Source organism: Pararge aegeria, chromosome 15, assembly GCF_905163445.1.
Source record: "Pararge aegeria chromosome 15, ilParAegt1.1, whole genome shotgun sequence".
Classification (NCBI taxonomy): Eukaryota; Metazoa; Arthropoda; class Insecta; order Lepidoptera; family Nymphalidae; genus Pararge; species Pararge aegeria.
Window position 1 is genome coordinate 1849517 of NC_053194.1, and position 11690 is coordinate 1861206.

General features: G+C 38.0%; 1 protein-coding gene across 1 annotated transcript; it reads right to left on the minus strand.

Annotated features, from left to right (window-relative positions):
• Positions 1-429: 429 nt before the first annotated feature.
• Positions 430-11319, minus strand: LOC120629722 (adhesion G protein-coupled receptor A3). Its single transcript, XM_039898724.1, has 9 exons — positions 11058-11319; positions 10230-10295; positions 9616-9831; positions 8107-8984; positions 7383-7531; positions 6203-6373; positions 5091-5319; positions 4603-4734; positions 430-3297 (listed from the first exon to the last, which is right to left on the minus strand). The coding sequence occupies exons 1-9, from the start codon at positions 11270-11272 to the stop codon at positions 476-478; spliced, it is 4878 nt and encodes a 1625-aa protein (XP_039754658.1). The 5' UTR covers positions 11273-11319; the 3' UTR covers positions 430-475.
• Positions 11320-11690: the final 371 nt, after the last annotated feature.

Below are 11690 nucleotides of genomic sequence, written 5' to 3' on the forward strand. Positions count from 1 at the left end.
GATATATCAAAACGGCAGTCGTAGATTACTGAGGGAGCATCTTCACACAATTGTGCAGTTACATGAACTAAAAAAGCTATATATTAACTAAAGCAATCTTGTTTTCAAGCTACGAACATTGAAAAATAACCATGTGACAATACTTTACAGTAAATACTGTTTTCTTTTTAATATTAAAAACCTACTGATGAAGTCTCCACAATGTAAGACAATAATTTCCTAGCACTGCACAATCGTGTTAATCGAGGGCTATAAAAAAACATAATCTACCATAACATTCAGTCGGTTAAGTTGTTTTAAACAGTTCGAAAAGATATCTAGAGAACATCACAAGAAGTTTTTTTTTAACATAAAAAACATGTATAGAATAGAAATATTTCTTTAGAACAAGAACAATTTCTACAAGAAACTACGTATCAAATGCATTTGACGCGTCCGTACGATTTCCATGCTAAAAAGAGTCAAGGTCACTCTTTCAAACAGTCGTTTCCCCTTTTCCTTCTACATCGGAAACCGCTTCACTAACACAACTATCACTGTCTGGTTTTAAAGTCACATCACTATTAACAGTCACATCTAACCCGTGGTCTTTTCTCGTCGTCCTGTCTTTATCCCTGCTCGTAATTTGCGTGTAGAGTTCGTCCAGTTCACTAGCAAAGGACAAAGGACTACTGTCTCGGTTAACTTCGGGACAGCTTAACGCCGGAGTTGGCACGTATTTCCCTAACTTCGGATTGTTCTTCACTGTTTTCCGCCACCCTGGATCGTAGTTTACGTACTGGCTTTCCAACGTTGAAACGTCTTCGTTGCTGAAGCTGATCTCGTTTGGGCACATGGATGATGGCGAGGGAGCGTATAAGCCGTGACTGCGTATGCTGACCTCGGACATTTGATAATTCGGGCAGTAAATATCACTCTCGTTTTCGAAACCTTGCTCGCTGGCATTAGTGCTGCAAGTTTCGAAATCGTAAGTAGTTTTCGCCATGAAGAAGGTTTCTTTGTCTTCGTCAAGTTTATCTTTGGATCCATCGGTTCCATCGGGATTTTGTAGCAAATTGTCCATTTCTTCCAATCCTGCCTCCATATGATGTGGCGATATAGATTGATTTATCTCTTCACTGTTCATGGTGCACTCCTCTGAGATATCCTGCAGCGATTTGTCCACCGCATCCTTATTCTCGTGACTTTTATTAGGTTGTAAGTAATCTATGTACTGGCCGAAGCTCTCTGTGTCAGTTATTTCGTTGGTGGAACACAAGGCGCTTTGAGTTTCTTGGAAAGACGTCATTTCTGAATGTGTATTTAACGTCTGATCAGAACACGTGTGTGGCATCGCGATTTCGGAAGCTGAGCTGTATTCTAAGCTGCACTGCTGCGATATCGTTCGCATTTCCGGGTGTTCGCTTGCGTGACTCTGCAAACACTCTTCAGAAACGCTATTTCTTTGCCCGCTGAGATTTTTCTGAACATTGGCCTTGATAACTTGATGTTGGGGCACTTGGGTTTCTGGCACATTGGTATAAATGTTCATTATTTGCCCTCTCCCGATTTTTGGGTCGTCATTTTTGACCCAAGACTTCCGATCTGTTGAATAGCTTTTAAAATTGTCTTTTGATTCGTCTTCCAGCAAATTTGGATTGCCGGCATTTCTCAACTCCTTTATCCCGCTGTTCACCCTTTCAACGTGTTGATTTGTGTTATTGACTTTAGTGCCGGCGTTGAGAAAACTGGCGACGCCGTTGTAAGCTTCTTTGCTAGGCAACGGCAAAGATATATGAGAATCATCGTCAAAATCCCGTCTTAAGGGCAACTCGAGACAATTCCTCTTCATGTGTTGCTTCTGTTTCTTGAAAAACTTCTTTGCCACATTCATTTGGTTTGGATTGTAAAAGATTTCGGGACCGACGGTTCCCGATTCCGGATACGTCATCATGGAATTATTTGATCTGTACTGCTGCCTGTGTAATACGACTAGATTAATATTAGGTGTTTTCCTATTCGTATTTTTAAGATCTTTCGGTAACGTTTGGCCATTTAAATCCGCGCCTGCTTTGTAAGTTCCGCTATTATTGGTTTTTGTATTTGTTCTGTTGGAGCTTCTACTGCCGGAGCCTGATCTGTTATCATTTGGTATGTGCTGGGGAGACGTTGTATTTGTTTGGTTCGCTGGGAGGTTCTGTTGGTTGGTATCGAACACGCTTCTGTTTCTGCAGCATTGTTTACTAGATTGTAGGTAGCAATGCATCATGGACCATTGCGCTCGAACATCGCTTCTCGCGATACCGTAGAAGAAAAGAATGAACGTCCCCAAAACTGTGGCGCACACCGCATATATTATACTACATATATCTTCTTGGTAAGGGAGATACGCTGGTAGAGGTCTGTACACAGTTATCGCACCGCACGACCAAACAGCTACGTACAGACACAGAACAATAACTTGAGCACGTAATTGTATTATGGGGGTGTGTTCTACATCTTCTATTTCCGAATCTACCGTCGACTTTAAACTCCGCCTTTCGGGTTCATTCGCCTGATTAGGCTCCCACATCTCCAAATCAACGTTTTCAGTAGCTTGTGTACCTTCGGATAGTTGCACGTTCAAATTCCTTATAGTACACCTTATTAACAGGAACAGTATCAAGAGAAACATGAGTAGAATACCCGCGGGGATAAACAAAGCGCTCAAAGCTGGTGCTGTGCTTAAGAAGCATTGTGAGTAACCAGCGTAGTCCTTCAGATTGACTGCGCCAGATATCCCGCACACTATCAAAGCTATACCCCATCCTACTAAGTATAAACCTAGAATTGGTTTCTGTATAGGGACATCTGGTGGAATATCATCTTCCGGAGTCCTCACTGGGTTGTGCGTCTTTGTCACCCATTTGTACATGTTACTGGCTGTAACACACATCCACAGCAGGCATGAGAGAGAGAGATAGTGTATGAGAAGTCCTAATATCTGACAGAGCTTTACGTCCTCGGTTTGATAGATTCCCAGCGTGTACAAGAAACATAGGAGTCCGATAGCTATCCAGGTGTTGATAAGAGCGTGTTTGGACTTCTTCGCCATTTGTATAGCGGGGTAGCACATGATGTAGGTCAAAGTTGCACAACTGACGCTGCCTATAAGTATGAGGGAGCCGACGTAGATGGCTGGATGAGAGACCTTGAACCTGGCACCGTCGGTTCTGGCGCCGTATATCCCGGTTTCAACGTTCTGGAGGAGGCCAACGTAAGCCAATTTGGTGCAGCTCATTATTATCATTTCTGAGACGACGTGGGATATTTTGCAATCTGAAACATCAAATTTTTTTTTCAGCAATTTGGTTATAGCAATAATTTACACCCAAGCATTTTATCGTTAACGTAGTCCTTAAAACTATAATAGGACTTTTTTATAAGCTATTAACTTTAGTTTGTAATTATTATTGACCTAGAAAAATATTTTTTTCGTTGGTTCAGTAATATATATATATATATCACAAATTATAATTCTGATACACTAACTTCATACTTTAAGTGATATCGGATTGTCTTAAATAGCTTAGCTTAATCTTATACTAATATATAAAGCCTCAACTAATACATAAAGGTTGTTTATTTGCATGTCTATTTACTAGTATCAGTAGTTCCTGAGATCATCGCGTTCAGATCTCAGGAACTACTGGTCCGATTTAAAAAATTATTTCAGTGTTGGATAGCTCATTTAACGAGGAAGGCTATAGATTATATTATTATTTGTTTCCCTTTAGAAGTTGTAACAAAACGTCCGCGACATCAAATGTCGTGGCAATTTTTGGCGTGGCAATACAAAAATATACCCCCCGATTATATCTCCTGACAAGGGATATAATTAACGTGTCCACCTTCTAAAGCACGGGAACGTGGAATAGGAGAAGTTTACCACCGTTTATTATTACACATATATTATTTGGATAATATTTCCACTTGTGCGCCAATGCTCTGAAAGTTAATATATATTCTATACTCTATATATACTACGACAACGCACACATCGCCATCTAGCCCAAAAGTAAGCGTAGCATGTGTTAAGGGTACTGAGATGACTGATGAATTTTTTTACGAATAATACACATAAATACTTATAATATACATATAAACACCCAGACACTGAAAACATTCATGCTCATCACACAAACATTTTCCAGCTGTAGGAGAAGACACATTTTTAAACATTCCCGGGGAGATAATTGTCTCCTGTCCATGCTAGCCGTAATCATAAATGAACAAAATATATAGGCATTTTAACCAAAAAAGCTAAAATTAAAAAAATATATAAAAATACAAATTATAAAACTTTAAAAAATATATAATTATACAATTTATTACATTATAAAGATAAAAAAATCCCTAATAATAAAGGTAAAGAAGCAAACAATGTATAAAATAATAAATATAATCCAACTTGAATTCGTTCAGGCTGATATCCCGTGCAGGCGTCCAGTGACAGATAACACATTTCTTTCTATAGATATCGCCTTAATCATAGGCATCTGATGTGTCTGTTTATTTATAGGCGATGGTTTGAAGGTGGGCTATCCGCTTGGTCCGGCGATAACCATGAAGAGAAATCCTCACCTGAAGCGTTATCGGTCCAGCGTCTGGTGTGTGGGTCCCAGGTGGCCGCTCTGCCATCCACCCCGCCCATGGAGCGGCCGCGCACCGTCGCTATGATGGGCTCCAGTAACTCCCCGCGGAGGGACGCGTTAGCTGGAACACACAAAGTAAAAGTCAAAGTCAAAGTCAAATATTTCTTTATTCAAATAGGCACATAAATGGCACTTTTGATGCGTACATTTACAAATTCGGCAACTTAAAACTAAAGCTACGAGGGTTCCAAACGCGCCCTGATCTAAGAAGAAGCCCACAACAAAATTAGCCGGTTGTTTTTTATTTTTCTTATAACCATCTCACAGTAAATTAATATTAAGCTATGAAGTTAGAGCAATTTACACCCAAGCTTTCTTGTCGTTTAAGTTATCCTTGACATTTTATGTATGGGTAACTTATCAGATATGTGGAGTGCACGAAGATGCGAGGATCCGCAATTAGTTTATGGAACTTACCTAACTGAAATCCGATAACCGGCGAAGTGATCTCCATATTCATATCCTCCCTCTTAGTACTCCTGCCGTAGTAGTCCTTGGAGCGGTGCCCACGCATCGGCCCGTCATCTACCGCGGGCAGCAGTGGAAACAACGATGCGACATCGTACACGGCGACAACTACATCCTGTGGCTTAACTTGCAACATGGACCCGAAATCCGTGGTGCTGTACAGCAATGACTGCGGTATCTAGAAGAAAATTAAAAAATAGTTACACAAATATTTACAACATCAGAAGTGGGATCAATTGATCATCATGTCAACGACGTCCACTGCTGGGGACACTTTAACTCAACACACAATTATATAGTGTTTTGTGAAAGTGTACTAGAAATTATTTACAATGATCTAATCAATGTTTGGGAAGCCACTGTTACGGGTTTTCCTAGTTTAGGGGTAAGGATGCCAAAGAATTATTGGACTGAAAAAAAACGTTTAGTGTTTACTTATGACAACCCTATTGAAGTTAAAGGACCGACACGTGCATAGTACCTAAACTACGAGACGGGTACGTTAAAGTGACAGGACTCACATGATTTTAATTTTGCATGTGATGTTAGGGCTGCATCTGATTTCTTTCAGTAAAAACAATGCCATGGGTTTACTCAAAAACTATTAAGTGTTCTGTTTCACAGATAAGTCTTAGAAACAGTACATAATGTACCTCTAAAGCCTGTTAAGTATTATTTCGGTTTTCATTTACACGCTGTATATTTACTGTGCCAATGCACCAATCGGGCATCACACGTAAGCCACTAGGTGGCTCCTCAGACGAAGAGGAGGGGAAAATCCTCATGGACATCCCTATGGATAGTGTCGGACTTCTACCGTCTAAAAACCCCTCTTGCCTTTTACGCGTTAGTGTACCTGCCTTTTGGCCTACCACTAACGTCGGTGTCCTTTTACATTCCCCCTCTTTCGTCACTTTCCTTTACTTTTATTATCTCTTCCATGTTTTTTTTTTTATTCTTATTTCTCTGATGACTCTAACATAATGGAGGTTAGGTTTTCCTCATCACTTCCTATTTCCTTCTTCACATTCTCAATTTCTTTATTAAAGGCCGCCGCGTACCTGCACGCTGGCGTGTATGAGCGCGTCGGTGACGGTCAGCAGTGGCGCCACGGTGCGGTTGGTGGTGGAACAGTGCAGGCGCGGCGGAAGCCCCCGAGCGGCGCTGTACCACACGCACGTGACGCCGCCGAAGCCCTCGCGCACCGGGAACCGCTCCACCGCCAAGTTCGCCTGCTTAGCAGTAATTTTTTTTTTTTATTAAATTTTTTATTTGCATTTTAAATTAATAAAAGTCGATAATTCCATCAAGTGTAGGTAAAAACACTAACTGTTTTTGTTTTTTTTTTTTTTTAATTTTTGATATGCATTTTAAATGATTAAAATCGATAATTCCACCAAGTGTAGGTAAAAACACTAATAAAATGTATAAAAGCGTTTTTTTTTGTTAAGTCACCAACAGTCTTAAGCTGAGGCAAGAATAATTATTAACAAAAAAAAAACGGACTGCGATAATCACCATCGTCATAGGGCCAGTGGCGTGCACTTCATACATGCGCAAAAGCACTGCCTACCCTAAAATTAATATGTAACTCGTATGGGTGGAGAATTTTTGCCGTTTTATACAATTTTCCTGCTGCACACATACCCTGGTAAGAAACCTTGTGCACGCCACTGCACAGGGCACGGATCTCTTCCCAGAGAAGTCAAGACCGCGGACCACCACGCTGGCTCAGTGCGGATTGGTGGACTTCACACACTTTTGAGAACATTATGATGAACTCACAAGCAATGCATCACGATGTTTCCTTCACGGTTGAAGAAGCAAGTGATATTTTAATTGCTTAAAACACACTTGCCAAAAATATATATACCCTCTTTATGTCTTATAGCGACTGCAGCGCCATCTAGTAGGAAACTGCAATGATGACACATTGCTTTGTTATTCATTTTATAATTTTTATAGTGTTTTTAATTATATTAATAATTTTTTTTAATAAATTATAAATTTATGAACCAGATTTCCTACTAGAAATTATACTGGCAACCAGAACAGGGCAGAAAAAAATAGCATTTCTCTGAACAAGTTTCTTAATTTAAATCACATTTCTTTACAGCTTAGCTCTGCTTAACGAAGCATATCGACTATCTGTCTTATGTATGCAACTGTACAACAGTTCTTGTATCACGCATTAGCAAGCAATTGGTGTTAAAAATATATTATTTGCAAAATCCCGTTTACCTTGTGTGCCTCAACATTTCTCGTGTACAGAGAAATCTCTTCCGCTGCTTTGGCCATATCTGTGCATGAACCGTACAGCGTTTCTGCTCTAGACATAACCGGAGCTGATATGTTCATGGCCGAGCTGATCACATCAAGGAGCTTTGAACCTGCAATAAAGTAATTTTTGTACTGTCATTATACTTCCACTGCTGGAAACAAGAGTGGACCCTTAAATCGGCAGGAGGCCCACCATGGTGCTCCAAGGAGGATTGGCGGGCTTTAACGATTGTTATCATATCATGTTAATGTCATAACCAACAGCTTATAGTGCTCTCAGAGGCCCGGGATTGCCACAAAGCCATTTCCTAAACTCTACTCTCTGTCTCTACTCTGGGCTGTTACTGAGAATATCTCACCAAAATCCAATACTTAACCATTTAAATATATATATAGCCTAGGAACTAACATGACTGGCAATTTTTTTTATGAATACTACATATAAATACTTATAATATATATATATATATATATATATAAACACCCAGACACTGAAAAACATTAATGTTCACCACACAAACATTTTCCAATTGTGGGAAACGAACCCACGGCCTTGGACTCATAAAGCATGGTCGCTGCCCACTGCGCCAATCGGCCGTCATATGGTATATTTGCTAACGACTAGAGTAATGCTAACCATTATCAATTCGAATAGTAAAAACAGTAACACACACAAAAACATTACCTAAATATGTTTCTTCTGATATATACTGCATATAATTCCTTATAGCCTGAGCTATAAACATGACGTCGTCTGGATCAGATATCTCTGCCAACGGGTATGTCTTCTCTTTTATCAACATAGACAGCCTCTCTGTTGCATTTAGAGCCGAATATTGCACCAAACTAACATTCAGCAAAGCAAATTGCTGCAGTAATTTTGTTATATTGCTTATATATGCACATTGGGTTGTGTTTGCAGGACTCCACGTTGCATTTCCATTGCAATATCTGTACGCAAGGCCATCACCACTTCTACAAGGGACGGACGCTGTGCGATTAAGTAACAACTGTGGCCAAGAATAAAGCCCTTTATTTCCCAAAGTATGATCCGTCTTACAATACTGTGTGTGCTTTGACAATACCAATATTTGTACTGTATAATTGTGTCTTATACGATTCTGATCATTATACATACAAGTCCAATTACCCATATGGTATAAACTTATGTTATGGAAGAACACAGAGGTCTCAGCAAGACCTTCTTCTTGCATATCTGTATTTGTGATATTAACATCGCATATTTCCAGCATCGGATGATCCCATTTCAACTCATACTTTGCTACAACGGATGCAAATGGAGCATTGCAAGTTAATACTAAAGTGTCCCCTTCAAAGACAACTTGGTCGTGATTCGGTTTTACAATTAATGTATTTGAAGGTAGAACACTACCACAGACAGATAAGTCGAGGAATATTCTTAGTTTGCGTACAGTTTTGTTAACCATGTTCTCCGGGAAGGCACATTTGGGGCTGCCAACTAGTTTAACACTGGTGTTCCTGGCCCAATCTCCTACCCATAAAAGTTCACAGTCACATATTAGTGGGTTATCCGTTATGTCTCTGAAAATAATAATAGTCTTTAAAACTAATACATTTAAATTTGATATTAAATTATAAAATGAACTACTAATTTATAGTGTTTAGGCTGGGATTACACCTATAAGTTTTACTTACCAAAGTACCTTACAAAGTTACTTATAATTAATGTACTACTGTAAACAACTTTGTGAGCTAGTTATAGTGACCTAGTAAGCTGTAAGAGTCTATAACTAGCTTACAAAGTTGTTTACATTAAGAGTTAGAAAATGATAAAGGATTTGATGAAACTGCCTACAAACTACAAATCACAAAATTCTGGATGCATACAATTGGATGCAATTGTTACTGATAAGGTTTTTCTGACAGTAAATTTCTAGTACCAGCTCCAAGATGTCTTCTATCGTCGATCTTATTCATCAGACCTAGTTATCATCATTTAAACACACACTTGATTGCTATCCGGTGGCATGAGAGCAGTGGGAAGGGTCTCAGGTCAAAATTTCTGTCTCTTAGAAGAGTAAGGTGGCTTTTGCCCAGATGACAGGCAATAACTTAGATCAAAGATTCATTCAGATTTGTCCAAGAAGACAATATCAATGTTTTTATGATATATCAATACATTTAGGATTTATATGTACATAAATATACTCACAATTGTTTCAGACCCACAAGATAATCAAAAGTACCCATACTCAACACTGAAATATGATTCTGCGATAAAATAAACCTTTCCAGATTCACTAAACTCTTGAACATGTCCTTGTAAATGTTGCTGATTTGATTGTAGGACAGATCCAATCGCTGTAATGATGTCATGTTGTAAAATGCATCAGATTCTATCAGTGATATTTGGTTTTTGCTTAAGTCCCTGAAAAAATTATGTTATGATCAAAGAATTTTCATTTATTAAAATAATAATACTTCATGTAGCAAATAATGGATTAAAATTTTATCAAAAAGTTATCATTTATGTATATTGAAGTAATGTTATTGCTACTTTAAGCACAGATACCTGCTTTTTGTTTATTGCATTGAAAATAATAATGTTTTTTTTTGTTTTACTTAGATAGATAGATCTTTATTTGTAACAACTAACAACGTGCAACTTTAATACAATATGGAACTTTAACAAAATATTTAAAAAAAAAAGTTAGTTTTATTACTGCTTTAAAACACACTATCAATATAATTGATACCATTTTAATAAGTAAATATAATGCTGATATAAAATCTAGATAATAGATATCAAGATAAGATAATACTTACAATTTTTGCAAATTCGGCAGATGAAGCTCTCTTGATAGAGTAGAAATAACATTTCCAGATAGATTTCTGAGAAAAATAACGATAGTTTAAAATCAGCTATACTTAAACTAGGAATGTGAAAGTGTGCCTATTTGTTTATTATTATGCTTAGCCCAACTGCTGCCCCAACCTTGTTGCAAAAAAGCACTTGGGACCTGTTACTACAGGAATATAAAATATAATCCTTGTTACCTAGGCACAACCTAGCAGCTAGACCAATCTTTACAAAATTTTGCACAGAGATGTTCCATCCTAAATGTTGTCAAGATTCCAACATCCATTGTCTGTCAACAAGATGCAAGCTCATTTTGTTGACCGACAATAATCTTACTTGATAGTCAAAAACAACAGTTCCTGTGATGTGAGACAATATAAACAATGACATGGGCAAGAGATATTTAATATAATAAAAATGCAAAAGTTTTTATTTTGTTCTCTATACACACTTTTCTAGGCATGTCTAGTACATTATCACACCTAAGAATATAATCTTTACTACTACTTAGGCCCCCCAAGTCTGCAACTGCAATTGGGTGATAGTGGTTGATCAATTCATTTTAAATACTGGCCCTAGTTTCTTTGATCCTGTCATGGGTTTCATAAACATTGAAAATAATGTATATAACATTAAGATTCACTGTAATTAGAACAAGAGCATCTAAGAATCTAATAATACCTCAGTTTATTTAGGTTCTTAAAGCCACATCAACTCTGAACAGCACCTGTTGTTCAAAGAATGTTTATTGATTCTTACTAATGCCTCATTACAAAAGCAAAGTGATGACTTACAAGCTAATCACATCCGTCCAAAGATTGCTCAGATCTATTTCTTTCAACTCCGTGATCTGAACTGGAGTACCCCCACAGGTCAGCTTCAAGAGCTCCTTAGGTTGAGAGTCCACCACCCCATCTCCTGACCTATTCCCTTTACAGGAACATAGCGATGGGCAAAACCCAAGCGCACTCTCCACAACCAGGAATAGTACAGCTAAGCAGAACTGCATTTTTCCAATTTCACGTAAAAACACGATGGCACTAAGCCAAAATTGTAAAATAAATCACATCTTCACATATTCTTCCCTTAGTTAATAACACATTCGACAATGATGAATTGTAATTGTTAAATTAATGAATTCTTATTATTTGAACTATATTGAGAACATTTAATTATTGGCACAAGTTTAGTTTAGTGTAAAATAGAAAAATAAACAATAGTTCCACTATACACAAGCACTCATCCGACATTTGTAAAAGTGACTGATTGATTGATTGAACCATAGACTATGAAGAGTAAAGTAATTGAACGAATGGCTAAATAGCTTCACATCCAACCGAAAATTCTTAAGAGTTGAAGAGTGTTTATTATCTGTTCAATGAAGTTTTCTACAAAATCGCAAGAACCCGATGCTGTTGTCGCTGTTA